General features: G+C 46.6%; 1 protein-coding gene across 3 annotated transcripts in view; it reads right to left on the minus strand.

The window, feature by feature from the left end:
• PKD1L1 (polycystin 1 like 1, transient receptor potential channel interacting) overlaps positions 1 to 18,700 on the minus strand; it is a 412,276-nt gene that overhangs the window by 174,294 nt on the left and 219,282 nt on the right. For all 3 annotated transcript variants that reach the window (XM_073630682.1, XM_073630680.1, XM_073630681.1), the window contains exons 25-26: positions 12,492 to 12,699; positions 3,218 to 3,324 (exon numbers count right to left, since the gene is read on the minus strand). In XM_073630682.1, coding sequence (XP_073486783.1) covers positions 3,218 to 3,324; positions 12,492 to 12,699 — 315 coding nt within the window. The remainder of the gene's footprint in view (positions 1 to 3,217; positions 3,325 to 12,491; positions 12,700 to 18,700) is intronic.

Below are 18,700 nucleotides of genomic sequence, written 5' to 3' on the forward strand. Positions count from 1 at the left end.
TCTACACCGGCCACAAATGCAAGTTTGGATTTTTTTAACGATTACCAATATAAAGAGAATTTTTAACACTGGCCACCAATGTAATGGGGATTTACACTGACCACTAATGTAATAGGAGAATTTAAAGTAACCACCAATGAAAAGAGGGATTTACACTGACCACCAATGTAAGGGGGGCCTTCACACTGGCCACTAGTGTGAATAAAAGGATTGTACACCAAGCCCCAATGTAATGAGAAGATTTACACTGAGCACCAATGTAACTGAGACATTTAGCCTGCGTTCACATTTGTATGTGTTGGGAATACATGCAAAATCGCTTTCCTGACACCACAGAAACATGCTGCACTTTAGCAGATACACAGAAGTGCCATTACTTGTTAATTTAGTGTACATATAAGATCTGAGGTCTTTTTGACCGCAGATCTCATATTTAAGAGGTCCTGTGATGTGTTTTCTTCTATTACAAGGGATGTTTACATTCCCTGTAATAGGAATAAAAGTGACACATTTTTTTTTTAAACAACAGTGTAAAAATAAAAAATAAAAGGTAAAATAAATAAGAATTTTTTTTTTAAATTTAAACGTGCCCTGTCCCGCCGCGCTCACATGCAGAAGCGAACACATACGTGAGCAGCGTCCGCATATGAAAACGGTGTTCAAACCACACATGTGAGGTATTGCTGCGATCAGTAGAGCGAGAGCAATAATTCTAGCCCTAGACTTCCTCTGTAACTCAAAACATGCAACCTGTAGAATTTTTTAAATGTTGCATATGGGGATTTTTAAGGGTAAAAGTTTTTTTGCCATTCCACGAGCGGGCGCAATTTTGAAGCGTGACATGTTGGGTATCAATTCAATCGGTGTAACTTTATCTTTCACAATATAAAAAAAATGGGCTAACTTTACTGTTGTCATATTTTTTAATTCAAAAAAGTGTATTTTTTCAAAAAAAGTGCGCTTGTAAGACCGCTGCGCGAATACAGTGTGACAGAAAGTATTGCAACGACCGCCATTTTATTCTCTAGGATGTTAGAAAAAAGAATATATAATGTTTGGGGTTCTAAGTAATTTTCTAGAATAAAAAAATGTTTTTAACTTGTAAACACCAAATCTCAGAAAGAGGCTTGGTCCTTAAGTGGTTAGAGCTGCCGCTATTTACATATCAATGCAGGTTATTTACATGTAAACACAGGGTCTGCAGGTGAGTCATCTGTATAGGGCAGAGCTGGGCAGCAGCAACAGAACTTTACAGTGAGATATCTAGACACTGCAGGGGACTAAAACTTCAAGGGATAAGGAAATTTAAACTGGGAAAGTTGGCAAGTATGAGGCAGCTGCTTTCGGCCCCACGACAATGGGCCCAGGGCAGCTGCCCCTTTTGCCCTGCCTTAAAAACGATGGTCCTGTACCCAGGGAACACAGTTAACCCATTCCCTGCCAGTGTAATTTATACATTGATCAGTAATATACTAAGAAAAGAGAGCGCACGGCTGCCCTAGTGTAATTCCAATTCTACAATCAAACAATAGAGTATTGCACTCACAAACATGGGACTTAGATCGCACGTACAGCAGGATGCATGTCTCCCTTCCTGGCCTGTATAACTGGGTTGGCTCCCAAGAACGAGTGGTGATGGTATGAGAAGTCACTGCAGACTCTGTTTCCTCGTTTTGTCAGGCTGTGTCTGCTGTAGGGCACGCGCACGGTCCAGCCAGCTCTGCGTGACGTCACTCATGGCCGGAGAGGAAGGACAAGATGAGTGAGATGTTTCCTCTTTAGCTAACAAAAAACGGTTGCCAAGACTACATGTTTCAGAGGCGTGGAAACATGTAGTCTTGGTAACCGTTTTTTTGTTAGCTAAAGAGGAGACATCTCACTCACCTTGTCCTTCCTCTCCAGCCACGAGTGATGTCACGCAGCGCCGGCTGGACTGTGCGTGTGCCCTACAGCAGACACAGCCTGGCGTGAGGAGGAAACAGAGTTTGCAGTGACTTCTCATACCATCACCACTCCTTCTTGGGAGCCAACCCAGTTATACAGGCCAGAAAGGGAGACATACATCCTGCTGTACATGCGATCTAAGTCCCATGTTTGTGAGTGCAATCCTCTATTGTTTGATTTTGCATTTGTATCACTAAAACGGAATTACAATAGGGCAGCCGTGCGCTCTGTTTACCTTGCATATTTCAGATTAAGTCCGCCACCCAATGGATCTTTGAGAGAGCTGCAGCACCTAGAGCAAAAGAACTTTTTCTATATAGACTGTGAACATTTGAGAGTTGGTTGTGGTCTCAGCGCTGACTTGTAATGTAATGTAATAATGACACTGGTCCCCAAAAAGTGTCACTTAGGGTCAGATTTGTCCGCCCCAATGACGCAGTCCTGCTAAAAATCGCAAAAATAAAAGTCCATAAATCTTTCCCATAGTTTGTAGACGCGATAACTTTTGCGTAAACCAATCAATATACACTTATTGCGATTTTTTTACCAAAAATATGTAGCAGAATACATATTGGCCTAAACTGATGAATAAATTAGTTTTTTAATATTTTTTTTGGATATGTGTTATAACAGAAAGTAAAAAAATATTGTTTTTTTTTTTCAAAATTGTCAGTCTTTTTCTGTTTATAGCGCAGAAAATAAAAAAATGCAGAGGTGATCAAATACCACAAAAAGAAAGCTCTATTTGTGGGAAAAAAGGACATCAATTTTATTTGGGTACAACGCCGCACGACCAAACAATTGTCAGTTAAAGCGACGCAGTGCCGTATCGCAAAAAATGGCCTGGTCATTAAGGGGGTAAATCCTTCCAGGGCTGAAGTGGTTTAAAGTTCTAAACCCTAACTATGCTACTAAAAAGTAACCAGAGAATTCAAATTGGTTGCTGGTTATTATGAGCAACACAGGCACATATTCTTTTGTTCTACTTTTCAAAAATCTGCATGTTGTTGTGAGTTCATCCACCTCTGTTAAATGATTGAACTATCATTATATTATAATACATGATGGTTTAGTCAAACCCCAATATTAAAATGTAAATGTATTAAAAAATTGAAAAATCCAGCCAAATCTTTTAGTTTTGGATTATGTGAGGAAGGGTTAAAACTTCTGTAGTATATTGCTGTCCTGAGATTCACCCTCCCTTTTGTAATGGTAACCATTGTGCAGCACTCCACTTGAAACTATTTTTATACAGTATGCTATTCTACATTACCTCATTATAAATACATTCCTTGAATTTCTTTCAAACAGAGGTCTGTCGGGACAATAAAGCTCTCGGGTTTCAGATACACCATCTTCACCGTGTAAAATGATGTAAACCTAAAGAAATTTTTGAAAAAAAGTAGCTTTATATAATATTGTGACATTATTATGTTATTTTACTACGCTTAGTAATTTGGATATAGTAGCCTTAGTACTTCAAAACCAGAAAAGACAGCAGGAGAGAAGAAGCAGCTTTCCTAGAAACCTAAGATTCTGCAGGGTAGAGTTAGGACCGTACTGCAATTATTTTTACTTCATGCTCATCTTCATTACCCCAGCATCAATACCATGTTTATTGTTATACACACCCTAAAAAATTAGCAACACACACACACACTGTATACCCATCAGCAATAATGTGCATAGGAGGATGGGAAACCTGGATGTTTTTCTTTTTTCGTTGAGGACTGTTAGAATCACAAATGTCACCATGATGTAGGAGTAATTGGTATGACTCCTTGTGAACTATTGTATAAACATTGTTGTATTTTTTTCTCTTTTTTTTTTCCTGTACCACCGTATATCTTTTTTCTAAATAAAGAATTTATAAAAAAAAAGAATCACAAATGTATTCATATAGATAGATTTTTTTTTAAAATGTTAGATTAATTTTGTTAAAAGGGCAGTTTGGATCTTCATAGTGCAGGAGTGCACTTCGTTCTGCATTCCTGTGACCATAGGCATGTGCACTGGGTGTGCCTGGGCACATCCTAATCACTCCACATACATGCCTCCCAACTGCTGGGTCCCAGTGGCGGGACAGGTTACAGCACTTGGCTCCAGAGAAACACTGTTCTATGTCTCCCCTCCAGCTGTGCCTCTCATAGGCAGCTTCAGAGGAAACATTGTTTGCTATGAAAGGAAGGTGTCGGGTACTTAGGGGAGGCAAAGGGAGTAGGTAGGCGGGGCTATGATTGATTGTGACTGTCTTTAATACCAGGAAAAGGTTGGGTGCTAAGGCCCCGCGTGGCAGTGGGGGAGGATCTATAAACCAATCACGACATAAACATCGTTCCCCTCACAGCTGCCTGAGAAAAGCTCAGCTGTATGGGAGACATGGAAATAGGATTGGCTTCTGTTCTTCTCCCTGGATTTTTCACATTACTCAGAATACTGCAACTGCAGCTCACCATACCCCCCCCCCCCGCTCCTATTCCCAGGTCAAGTAGGCGGGGCTATGAGTAGCTGTAATTTAGCTCTACCTACAGGACTAGCGAATAGGAGAAAGGGGAGAAGAGCCAGAGCTGCAGTATTCTGAGTACTATGAAAAAAAGTCCAGGGAGATGGAGAACGCAGGTAAGCAGTGCAGAAATGAGAGACAGAGGGGGTGATTTACGAAAGCCGTGCGCCATCAGTAGAGGCGTGCGGCGAGGCGCAACGCACATTTCCGTATTTACGAAATGGTGTGCCGGTAACAGAGTGCGAATCCCCCATTTATTATAGCGATCTTGGCACATGGGAGAATGCAATCTGTGCGCCACCATGGACATGGCGCACGGCATCTCCAAATCAATATTGACAGAAGATGGAGGTGCCAATGTTATGGGGTGATGTGAGGAAATTTAGTAACAACTGCCCAAGAAACAAATATGCCCAAAATAGAATGAGAAAGTAACTTTTTCAGAGAAAGCCTGCTGTGCCTGCAAGTACATTTAGAACTGCGTGAGATCAATGTAAGCAGTGCGCGTGTACAAGCGGCTGTTGCGCTCGTTCACATGCGTTTCTTCACTGTGCGGCCCAAATATTAGTAAATGTTAAGCAACGTACATGCAATTGCATGGGTTGAACGGGAGCACCTCTAATTTACATCCAATTTAGGTGAACGGTGTAGGAATTACAACAGTTTGTATATGTGCCTCCCACTTTTTAAAGGGACCAAAAGTAATGGGACAGATTAACAATCATCCATCAAACTTTCATTTTTTTCTATACTTGGTTGCAAATCCTTTGCAGTCAATTACAGCCTAAAGTCTGGAAAGCATAGACATTACCAGACACTGGGTTTCATCCCTGGTGATGCTCTGCCAGGCCTCTACTGCAACCGTCTTCAGTTCCTGCTTGTTCTTGGGGCATTTTCCCTTCAGTTTTGTCTTCAGCAAGTGGTTGCTTTCGCAGTATGCTTCGGGTCATTGTCCATCTACACTTTGAAGCGCCGTCCAATGAGTTCTGAAGCATTTTGCTGAATATGAGCAGATAATATTGCCCGAAACACTTCAGAATTCATCCTGCTGCTTTTGTCAGCAGTCACATCATCAATAAATAGAAGAGAACCAGTTCCATTGGCAGCCATACATGATGAGGTGGTATGCTTTGGATCATGAGCAGTTCCTTTCCTTCTCCATACTCTTCTCTTCCCATCACTCTGGTACAAGTTGACCTTGGTCTCTTCTGTCCATAGGATGTTGTTCCAGAACTGTGAAGGCTTTTTTAGATGTTGTTTGGCAAACTCTAATCTGGCCTTCCTGTTTTTGAGGCTCACCAGTGGTTTACATCTTGTGGTGAACCCTCTGTATTCACTCTGGTGAGGTCTTCTCTTGATTGTTGACTTTGACACACATACACCTACCTCCTGGAGAGTGTTCTTGATCTGGCCAACTGCTGTGAAGGGTGTTTTCTTCACCGGGGAAAGAATTCTTTGGTCTTCCACCACAGTTGTTTTCCGTGGTCTTCCGGGTCTTTTGGTGTTGCTGAGCTCACCGGTGCGTTCTTTCTTTTTGAGGATGTTCCAAACAGTTGATTTGGCTACACCTAATGTTTTTGCTATCTCTCTGATGGGTTTGTTTTGTTTTCTTCAGCCTAATGATGGCTTGACAGCTTTTTTTTGGATCTCATATTGAGAGTTGACAGCAATAGATTCCAAATGCAAATGCACACTTGAAATGAACTCTGGACCTTTTATCTGCTCCTTGTAAATGGGATAATGAGGGAATAACACACACCTGGCCATGGAACATCTGAGCAGCCAATTGTCCCATTAAAAAGTCCCTTGAAAAGTGGAAGCTACATATACAAACTGTTGTAATTCCTACACCATTCACCTGATTTGGATGTAAATACCCTCAAATTAAAGCTGAAAGTCTGCAGTTAAAGCACATCTTGTTTGTTTAATTTAAAATCCATTGTTTTGGTGACTAGAGCCAAAAAGATTAGAATTGTGTCGATGTCCTAATATTTATGGACCTGACTGTAAATTCCAAATTTGGCACTTAAGATGGTCATGCACTATGCAATCTGATTGGTCAATCTCTGTACAACTCGATATTTAAGCAAAATAGGTAATAGGAAGACGCACTTGAACAATTCATTCAAAATATAGGGAATCAAACAGGCTCTTGCAGTAAATCTAAGATCTGATTGCAGTGTATGGTCACCTTTAAAGATCAAGATCTGAAAATAATAATTTATTGGGTTTAGAAACACTTCTCTGTTCTTAGTAATGTATTGAAAGATTTAGGTAATAAAAGAAAAAAAAAACATTTCAAAGATATATTAGAAGTGATAGGAATAAGATTAGCATCAAAAGGGTTAATTAACTGAGTACACCTACTAATTGCCTAACAAGACACATCCAATGAGATGAAATTAACCAATTGTATTGGGCGCGCGCTATTATAAAAAAAAACGCAGTCACCCTAGCGCCAGTTGCAGTTTACATATGCGGTTATTTATTATCGTTATTTGCGTTTCAATGTGCGTCGGTTCGCTCAATTAATGACTTTTCCAGTGCACCAATTAATGTATGAACTGGTGCAGTGCCTTCTTCTTAGTAAATCACCCCCAGAGGGTCACTTATAACTTCACTCTGTACTCTGTGTCACTATTGACCCCTGAACTCTATAGTAAGTGACGCAGAGCTCAGAAATGACTCAGAGGTCAGTAGCAAGTGAGGCAGAGTTTAGGGGTTAGTAGAGAGGCAGAGTTCAATAGTAAGTAAACTACAGTTCAGGGGTCAGTAGTAAGTGAACCAAAGTTCAGGAGTCAGTAGTAATTGAACCAGGGTTCAGGGATCAGTAGTAAGTGAACCAGAGATCAGGGGTCAGTAGTAAGTGAGGTGGAGTTTAGGGGTCAGTAATAAGTGAGGTGGAGTTTGTGGGAAAAGGGAAAATGGTTAGGCCCTGAGTAGCTGTTGTTTTATAGGGAGTATTATGTTCCCTAGGTGGGTCTAACTCAGGACTTGTAATAGTCAAAATATCAGGGCTAGCCAAGGTTGAGGCTTGCTGGTTGATTGTTACATCATTCTCCTCCTCACCCAAATTGGTGGGTGATTTATTCATCTCAATATTCTGATGTACAAGCAGAGGCGGCTCTCTAATTAGGCAAATTAGGCGGCCGCCTAAAGCCTCGCAGCCGTCTATTTGATCAATACTAATGTCGGCGCCGGCGGCTCCGCCTCCCCTCCCCCCCGCAGCCAGGATCGACTGACCAATCGGGCACTGCCTGAGGACCCCCTGGGCAAATCATGGAGCATCCCGGTCTGGTGGCAGCAGGTGCGGGGAGCAGGATGCCAAAGACTTCTAGGTGCCAGCACCCGACTCCAGGTAAGATCTCAGCAAGGCGTGCGGGACGTGGGTAGCCATAAGGGACACAACTGCTGAGGTAGCTGGGTTGCTCCTTCAGTCCGCGCCACTCACCCCTGACCCTACTGCCTATTCAGTTTAGTAGTCAGGAACAGAAACTACCCAGCAGCGCAGCCCCATGACTGTGAAGGGGCTTCAATGGATCCGATCTTCTGATGCTGCCAGGCCGTCCGGAGAGAAAGTGAGTGCCTGGCCATGCAGCCCTCCTATTCTCCCGGAAAGGAGGAGCGGCAGGGCCGCTGCATATAGAAGAATTGATCTTTCCATATTCCTCCTGCAGCCGCTAAATGTTTGCAAGGGGGGGGGGGGACTAGTATTTGCCGGCTGCAGGAGGTATATGGAAAGATCAATTCTTCTATATGCAGTGGCTCCGCCGCTCCTCCTATCCAGCTTTTTTTTGCTGCCCCCGGCTCTGCCCCCCCATGGTCTCCTCCAGCCTGACCCCTGTGCTCTCCACCCCACCCCATGCTCTCGGCCCCCCCTGGGCTCTACACCCCACCCCATGCTCCCGGTCCCCCCATGTGCTCCCTTGTTCCACCACCATGATCTTCTCTGGCCCCCCCTGTGCTCTCCACCCCATCATGCTCTCGGTCCCCCCCATGTGCTCCCTTGTTCCACCCTCCCATGATCTTCTCTGGCTCCCCTGTGCTCTCCACCCCACCCCATGCTCTCGATCCCCACATCTGCTCTCCGCCCCCCCAGTGCTCTCCACCCCAGCATGCTCTTAGCCCCCCCATCTGATCTCTGCCCCCCATGCTCTCCACCTCACCTTGCTTTCCAGCTCCCCACACAGTGCTTTTCAGCTCCCCCAGTGCTCTCTGGCTCCCCTCCCTAGTGTTCTCCACCCCACCGTGCTCTCCAGTTCCCCCCATGTGCTCCCTGTCTCGGCCCCCCCTGTGTTCTCCACCCCACCATGCTCTCGGTCCCCCCATGTGCTCCCTGGCTCCGCCCCCATGATCTCCTCCACCCCCCTGTGCTCTCCACCCACCATGCTCTCGGTCCCCCATGTGCTCCCTTGTTCTGCCCCCATGAACTTTTCTGGCCCCCCTGTGCTCGCCACCCCACACCATGCTCTTGGTCCCCCATCTGCTCTCTGCCCCCCAGTGCACTCCACCCCACTATGCTCTTAGCCCCCCATCTGATCTCCGCCCCCCATGCTCTCCACCTCACCTTGCTTTCCAGCTCCCCACACAGTGCTCTTAAGCTCCCCCAGTGCTCTCTGCACCCCATGGGCTCCCTGGCTCCCCTCCCTAGTGCTCTCCGGTTTCCCCCACGTGCTCCCTGACTCGGCCCCCCCTGTGCTCTCCACTCCACCATGCTCTCGGTCCCCCCATGTGCTCCCTGGCTCCGCCCCCACGATCTCCTCCACCCCACCATGCTCTCGGTCCCCCTTTGTGCTCCCTTGCTCCACCCCCTATGATCTTCTCCGGCCCCCGTGCTCTCCAGCTCCCCCCCAGTGCTCTCCACCCCACCAGGCTCTCAACCACATTCTGGTCTCCGACCCCCCCCATGCTCTCCACCTCACCTTGCTTTTCAGCTCCCCCATTGCTTTCTGCCCCCCCATGTGTTCCCTGGCTCCCCCCAGTGCTTTTCACTACACCGTGCTCTCCGGTCCCCCATGTGCTCCCTGGCTCCCCTCCCCAGTGCTCTCCACCCCAACACAGTGCTCTCTGCCCACCCCCATGTGCTCTCTAGCTCCCCACTATGCTCTCCACCCCACCGTGCTCTCCAGTCCCTCCCACTGCTCTCTGCCCCTCCATGCTCTCCACTCCACCATGCTTTCCAGCTCCCCCTCACAGTGCTCTTCAGCTCCCCCAGTGCTCTCTGCCCCCCATGTGCTCCCTGGCTCCTCCCAGTGCTTTCTGCCACACTGCGCTCTCCCACCCCCACATGTGCTCCCTGGCTCCTCTCCCTACGGCTCTCCACCCCACCATGCACCCCAGCCCCTATGCTCTCCGTCCCCATTCTCTTTGCCCCCCCAGTGCTCTCTGCCACCCCACACCAGTGCTCTCTTGCTCCCCCAGTGCTCTCCAGCTCCCCCCTACTCTCTGCCCCCCTAGCTCTACACCCCCCAATGCTTTCAGCCCGGCTGCTCTCTACCCCTCCAGTGCTCTCCGCCTCACTCCCATGCTATCCACCACCCCTGTGCTCTTTCTTGGCCCCCCTCACCGCCCGCAGCTCTGCAAGTTTCCAGTCTCCTTTCTCCCACTAGCTGCTGCAGGGGATCTGTTAGGATGGAGAGCGGGGAGGGTACCAGTCTCATGGACTGCTCAGTCTAAAATGCCTGGGCCCCTTTTCATTGTCCCAGTCCGGGCCTGATGGGGAAGGTGAGCAGCATCGGCAGCAAGGACCGATAGCCCTGGAGGGAGAAGAGCTCTGAAGACCTCCAAGGACTGGAGGACAGACTGACTGGGGCCCAGAAAACAAAGACGGGCAGAAGGTGCTGGCTGCCAGGGACCACTCAATCTCACAGCAAACAGATCCTCTGGAAGGAGGAGAACACTGTCCCCACTAGGAACAAGAATGGACCCTGTTGCTGGCCATCATGAACATCCTGCTGGCATGGAAGGTACTGTACCAAGCATCACACAAACCTTCCCACAGACAGGGACTGCAGACTGGCACATGGGGCACAGGAGGGGCTGCAGACAGGGACAGGGCTAGGGATCTCTCTATCACCCCTCTCTCTATCTCACCTCACCCTTTCTCCCCTCCCCCCCCCGGCATTGGCTGCATATGTCTGATGGGTGAGGAGGGTGCCCTGGAAGTGGTGCTGATCACCTGTGTGCTATATCCGTGCATTTTTCTGCAGACATTTTTCTTGCTTGAATTATTTTTCATTATGGACGTGAGTGGGGCCTCATGTCTAAGTTTTGTCTAAGGCCTCACAAAGCCTAGAGCTGCCTCTGTGTACAAGTCCCATACCATTGGATGGCCTCCGTCCCGGGATCGTCCTTATCTTGTTGACCTGTGTGTTTGGAGATTTCAACTTTATTTGTGTCTGCTGTTTATTGTTCCTATTATAAGTTTTGAGGGGGTTCTTTTCTGTTCCTATATTTTCTCTTAGGATGTTTGGTGTGTGCATTGTTCCCTCGAATACCTTTTGATGGAACGGCCCGTTTCCACTCAAACACTCGGCCTACCTTGTAATCCTCAATGTCCCTCTCTAATTTCCCCATCTTTTAAAGCACACATGTTCATTGCCTATGCAGTGTAAAGCAAAAGGTTTGTTTTATTTCTCCCCACCTATACTTGCCTTACATTCAATCCCCGCCACTCTGCTCAGCTGTCCAGAGCAAGTAAATCTTTCTCCTTACCCAGAGAGGATCAGAATTTTCAGAAATATAGGTATTATGAATTACACCTACCTTGTATTATGCTTACTGTCTAGGACTTAGGCACATCTGTAACAGCTGTGATCATTATTTTTACACCATTAGGACAAAAGAGACAGTGGGGTTGATTTACTAAAGGAAAATAGGCTATTCACTTTGCAAGGGAGGTTGCATAGGGATTTTCCACAGAGCTTAGTGAATGTGGTGAAGTTTCACTTTGTAAAGAATACCAATTCACATGCAAGGAAAAGGAAAACACAGCATTTTTGCTTGCATGTGATTGGATGATGGAAGTCAGCAGAACTTCACCTCATTCACTCTGGGGATATACCCCTTGCAAAGTGCAATGTCTCTTGCAAAGTAAACTGTCTTTTTGCCTTTAGTAAATCAGCCCCTGTTTCTTTTTTGCTAGTCTAGTCCCACTGCTCGGTGTTGCAGCACAGTGCCTCAACGACAGAAAGTTATTTTAAAACAGTTTTCTTGTGGTATCATTAAGACCCCATTTACACCGACAAGACACAATGAATCGCATTTTGTATCATGCATTTTTGTGTGTCTTTCGCGTGACTGCCCCTTGACTTGAATGGGCTGGCTGTTGTGCCAGAAACGTGCCAAAGAAGCTTAAGTACCAAATTTTGGCACTGAGCTAAAAGCATTTGGTGACAAGCATTTGAGCATGTTTTTTGAATGTTTTGTTATGGTATCATTAAGACCCCATTTACACTGGCGTGACGCAATGCATCCCATTTTGCCTCATGCATTTTATTGTGTTTTTGCCACGTTTTTCACGTGACAGTCACTTTACTTGAATGGGCTGGCTATTGTGCCAAAAACATGCCAAAGAAGCTCAAGTACCCAATTTTGCCACTGAGACAAAAGCATTTGGTGACAAGCGTTTGAGCATGTTTTTCAAACGTTTTGTTACAAACACACCAGAATAGCTCCACATTTGGGGTACTATTAGGAAATAAAGGCACTGCAAGCGGGCCGTGCATTTTGCCACATTTCTGAAAACACAGGCAGAAACACGTCATTCTACCTACATTTTCAGAATGCCCAAGTGTAAATGCAGCCTTATTTATGCTGACAATATAAAAATACTTTAAGGGCATCCTTTGTGATTGAAACTGCATACTTGTATGCAAAATGCTTTGAAATTTTACTACTGCTAATGCATTTCATATGCATCTTTATCTGCCCTATACAAAGGTGATCATGCTTTTTTTTATCTGCCCTTTTTTATATTTGCATTATTATTTTAGTTAAAATTTCCTCAATTAGTCGATATGCAACCTATTGAATAATAAATTACCTTAGTTGTTGATTTTGGTCTAGATCGAAATCCTATATCAACCATAATAGCGTATCGTTGCTGATCATTTGGAGAATTATCCTGGAGAAACACAAACGCCTTTTTCTGATCTTCATGTTGGTCCTTGATTTTACCAAAGATCATCAACAAAATGTAGAAGATAATGACAAGCACAACTATAATGCCAGGTATAGGATTGTTTGTGGTGCTGAAAAAAGATAAGTTTTTGTTATGATATATGTTATGATAATTTACCTACATTAATTTGGCATTGCATACATTCTTGTAAATCAAAAAGTGCACCTGTGTGCATAATAGTATGATGTACTGAAGATTAGAAATAATGTAGGTGATGCGCCCTTACTGAAGCTGTGTAATATTGGTCTGTTCTTTTATTTTTTTAGCACTCATCATTGCAGTTTACATGTATCTCCTATTCTTCAAGTGTCAGAGCTTTTTCTTATTCACAACCTGTAATCATGCATCCCCTTTAGCATACCTCCCAACCGTCCCGGATTGCCCGTGAAAGTCCCGCTGTGGGAGGTCTGTCCCGCGTCCCGGGCACCTTCATTCCGGGACAATACAATGTCCGGAATTGCCCCACTGGCCGATCTGATGCCCCCCTAAAAATTGCCGTCGCATTGCCGCTGTCCCTCACTGCCCGCTGTACTAGTTTTGGCCGAGACCGCTTCATTTCACCCCCAGACGCTGCCTGGCTCACTGCCAAAACAACTGGTTGCTAGGCATGGCCCGCCTGGCGTCTAACAACCAGTGATGTCACGACAAGGAGGAGAGTGGAGCCCCAGCATTTAGCCAAAGGAGGAGTCCTCTTCGCGCCTAAGCTCCGCCCCCGGCTCCGCCCCTGACTCCGCCCCCGACCCCGGGTCTTCCCTGAGTGGAGCCCCAGCATTTAGCCAAAGGAGGATTCCTCTTCGCGCCTAAGCTCCGCCCCCGGCTCCGCCCCCGACTCCGGGTCTTCCCCGAAGGCTGTTCCTGCGCTTACTTGTGAAACATAAAATCATACAATACAGCGCTTGCAAATATATGGTATCAAACAGATTCTTTTGTGAAACCAAAAAAGAAGAAAAGAAAATGGAACTTTGTTGCAGCAGCAGGGTGAAAGTACTGTACTTTGAAGATATATAAACCAAGTGTACTGCGCTAGCAACTAAATGTGTAAAAATATATATATAAACAAAAACCACACAAAACACACAAGACACCACAGGTGTTGATAAAGTGACACGTGAATATAGATATGGATGTGTCAGAGAACTGGACCTGCAGCTCGTGCATCCGAGCCAACACTCAGTATGCGTGCACTAAGCTGCAACACCAGAGCTCCAAGACCCTCCACAGAAACAATATCAATTAGTGTAGAGGTGGCAGGATCTTTGATAACGCCCTGGGGGAGGGGCGAAACGCGTCGACGCAATATCCTGTTTACGTTCATTCGGCCTGTACCAGTGACATCACTTCCTGGCGGTGGAACGCACGCCATGAGCGGCGAACCGACCGAAATATCTGAATGCCTGCTTTCCTTATCGGTCCTGTGAGTAGCGCATTTATGCGCAGGTGACCTTTTGTTTTTAAAGGGTTTTATGCTATATACTTCTCTTCTCTCCTTCGGTGGAACGTGTGCTTCTATGGCTTTATGAGCAATCCTTTTACATCACTACACCATTGGCCCTGGGTGTTGGAAAAGATGAAAAGTTGGAAGCCCGTTTATTATTTTATTGTATATCCCATGAAGAAGCATATATATTGTAGATGACATTCTATGGTCTCTTTGTGCTATCTGGAACGTGCTGAGTGGTTTTGCTCCATGCTATCCTATTTTTTGCACAATTGTTATGCTATATTTATACATTCATATTTTTGTTTATACCATTGTATGCTAATTTGCTAATTCTGAGGTTTGATAGATGCATATGTTCAAGTAGTGCATCGTCCCATGATCCTGCCACCTCTACACTAATTGATATTGTTTCTGTGGAGGGTCTTGGAGCTCTGGTGTTGCAGCTTAGTGCACGCATACTGAGTGTTGGCTCGGATGCACGAGCTGCAGGTCCAGTTCTCTGACACATCCATATCTATATTCACGTGTCACTTTATTAACACCTGTGGTGTCTTGTGTGTTTTGTGTGGTTTTTGTTTATATATATATTTTTACACATTTAGTTGCTAGCGCAGTACACTCCTACCTTTCTCCTACCTGCGCTGGATGAAAGGTAGGAGAAATGCTCCATGCACTGCCCTGACTCTGAGTACACTCATGGTCACTCTGCTCCCTCCCATACACTGCCCCTCTCCAGTCATGCTGTACAGTCCCCCCATACTACCCTCCACTACCCCCCCATTATACTGCCCCCCTCCCATTTTACTGCCCTCCACTACCCCCCCAATATATTGCCCTCTACTACCACCCCTCCCATCATACTGCCCCAATCCCATCATACTGCCCCCCTCCTATTATACTGCCCTCCACTACCCCCCCAATATACTGCCCTCTACTACCACCCCTCCCATCATACTGCCCCAATCCCATCATACTGCCCCCCCTCCTATTATACTGCCCTCTACTACCACCCCTCCCATCATACTGCCACCCCTCCTATTATACTGCCCTCCACTAACCCCCCATTATACTGCCTTTCACTGCCAACCCCACCCATCATACTGCCCCCCTCCAATTATACTGCCCTCCACTGCCACCCCTCCTATTATACTGCCCTCCACTAACCCCCCTCCCATTATACTGCCCTCCACTACCACCCCTCCCATCATACTGCCCTCCACTACCACCCTTCCCATCATACTGCTCTCCCTCCCATCATACTGCCCTCCACTACCACCCCTCCCATAATACTGCCCTCCACTAAACCCCCTCCCATTATATTGCCCTCCACTACCATCCCTCCCATCATACTGCCCTGCACTAACCCCCCCTCACATGATACTGCCCTCCACTACCGCCTCCTCCCATCATACTGCCCTCCACTACCTCCTCTCCCATCATACTGCCCTCCACCCCATCATACTGCCCTCCGCTGCCTCCCCTCCCATCATAATGCCTTCCACTGCCTCCGCCCCAACATACTGTCTTCCACTGCCACCCCTCCCATCATACTGCCCTCCACTGACACCCCCTCCCATCATACTGCCCTCCACCCCATCATACTGCCCTCCATTGCCACCAACTCCCATCAAAAACTGTAAAAAAACTCTAAAAAATAAAATGGATAAAATATAATGGTAAAAAATAATAAGAAAAATAAAGTAACAACAATAAAAAAACTACTGATCCTGTCCACTGCCCTACTGATTATGTCTACTGCCCTACTGACCACGTCCACTGCTCTACTGACCATGTCCACTGCCCTACTGACCATGTCCACTGCTCTACTGACCACATTCACTGCTCTACTGACCACATTCACTGCTCTACTGACCATGTCCACTGCCCTACTGACCATGTCCACTACCTTACTGACCACCTTCTCTGCCATACTGACCACTTTCTCTGCCATACTGACCACTTCCACTGCTCTACTGACCATGTCCACTGCCCTACTGACTGACACCATTCACAGTCCACACTGACACCACTGGCGGAACTACCAGCAAAGGTTGCACTTGCAACTAGGCCCTGGCCTTCTGCTACCATGGCCGGGCCCAATCTGCTGTGGGACCATGAAGGGTGATGGGATCAGTGGGAAGGGCTCTGGGCTCGAAGGGAATGGCCCAGGCTGGAGGTCAGGGGGCCCTTCATGGTTTCTTGCACCAGGGCCCCTGAAGGTTCTAATTACGCCTCTGCTGCACCATGTATATAGCTCATCCAGTACCCTGTGCCCTGTATATAGCTCGTCTCAGAACCCCGCACCCTGTATATAGCTCATCCTAAAACCCTGCACCCTGTATATAGCTCATCCCAGAACCCTGCACCCTGTATATAGCTCATCCAAGAACCCTGCACCCTGTATATATCTCCTCCCAGAACCCTACACCCTGTATATAGCTCATCCTAGAACCCTGTATATAGCTCATCTCAGATCCCTGGACCCTGTATATAGCTCATCCCAGAACCATGCACCCTGTATATATGCTCATCTCAGAACCCTGCACTCTGCACATAGCTCATCCCAGAACCCTGCACTCTGCACATAGCTCATCCCAGAACCCTGCACTCTGCACATAGCTCATTCCAGAACCCTGCACTCTGCACATAGCTCATTCCAGAACCCTGCACTCTGCACATAGCTCATTCCAGAACCCTGCACTCTGCACATAGCTCATTCCAGAACCCTGCACTCTGCACATAGCTCATCCCAGAACCCTGCACTCTGCACATAGCTCATTCCAGAACCCTGCACTCTGCGCATAGCTCATCCCAGAACCCTGCACTCTGCACATAGCTCATCCCAGAACCCTGCACTCTGCACATAACTCATTCCAGAACCCTGCACTCTGCACATAGCTCATCCCAGAACCCTGCACTCTGCACATAGCTCATTCCAGAACCCTGCACTCTGCACATAGCTCATCCCAGAACCCTGCACTCTGCACATAGCTCATTCCAGAACCCTGCACTCTGCGCATAGCTCATTCCAGAACCCTGCACTCTGCACATTGCACATTCCAGAACCCTGCACTCTGCACATAGCGCATCCCAGAACCCTGCACTCTGCACATAGCTCATTCCAGAACTCTGCACTGTTTACATAGCTCATTCCAGAACCCTGCACTCTTTACATAGCTCATCCCAGAACCCTGCACTCTGTGCATAGCTCATCTCAGAACCCTGCACTCTGTACATAGCTCACCCCAGAACCCTGCACTCTGTACATAGCTCACCCCAGAACCCTGCTCTCTGTACATAGCTCATCCCAGAACTCTGCACTCTGTACATAGCTCAACCCAGAACCCTGCACTCTGCATGCAGCTCACTCCAGAACCCTGCACTCTGAATGCAGCTCACCCCAGAACCCTGCACTCTGTACACAGCTCATGCAAGAACCCTGCACTCTGTACACACACAGCTCATGCCAGAACCCTGCACTCTGTACACACACAGCTCATGCTAGAACCCTGCACTCTGTACACAGCTCATGCAAGAACCCTGCACTCTGTACACAGCTCATGCCAGAACCCTGCACTCTGTACACAGCTCATGCCAGAACCCTGCACTCTGTACATAGCTAATGCCAGAACCCTGCACTCTGTACATAGCTCATCCTACAACCCTGCACTCTGTATATAGCTCATGCCAGAACCCTGCACTCTGTATATAGCTCATCCTACAACCCTGCACTTTGTACGTAATGCACTCCAAACACTGCATTCTTTTATCCTTTTTTTTAAATTAATGTGCTGGGGTATGTATGTATCCATGAGACTCTTGCTTGTGGAACAATAATAAAAGCATATTTTATAGATACAAGGAAGCCCAAGTTTTGTTTAATGATGCCCATTAAGCTCCTCCCACTGTCAAAGTTTGACCACGCCCACATTTGCTGCAGCGCGCTATGCAAGGTTACTTCCTTCCTCAAGTGTCCCTCATTCTGAAGTTCAAAAGTTGGGAGGTATGCCTTTAGCACTTATGTCACAACAGCTCTGGCAGTCTTCACGAGAGTCTGGGCTCAGGGGTGCATCATGAAGAGTCAGAAGACGACCCAGAATTCCCTGGGGCACTCGATTTCCTGAGCTCAAGGCTCTCTTACCCTAGGCGTGGCTCAAGAGGCCTTCATAGTGCTGGCCCTAGCTCATAAGATTGTAATAAATGCAGTCATGTGACTGCTATTGACACTAAAATGGCAGAAGTGGATAAAACTAAGAGATACATTAAAGAAAAAACTCCTCATATTTAAAAAATACTGCGGTGTGCTTTACAAATGTGCAGTTCACTTCCCTAGTTTGAGGAGCATGAAGTCAGTGGAAAGCAATAAAAATTAAGAAGAGTGGTGAAAAAAAGTTGTAAGAGCCCTGTCAAAGTCACGTGATTGGCTCTCATCCAAGTTGTTTCTGCCACATTAAGCAATAAGAACTCTGTTGGGTACTGCAGGCTCCATATTGCAGCAGCAGTATGCATTAGTACTGCAAAGTATATTCTCTCTTTGTAATAATTGGACCCCCTAAACATCACCTTTGATTATTGACAGTGCTTGTTAACCCATCACTCTGCTGTCCAACTACCACAAGTGATTTTGGAA

Source organism: Aquarana catesbeiana, linkage group LG05 (genome assembly GCF_042186555.1).
Source record: "Aquarana catesbeiana isolate 2022-GZ linkage group LG05, ASM4218655v1, whole genome shotgun sequence".
Classification (NCBI taxonomy): Eukaryota; Metazoa; Chordata; class Amphibia; order Anura; family Ranidae; genus Aquarana; species Aquarana catesbeiana.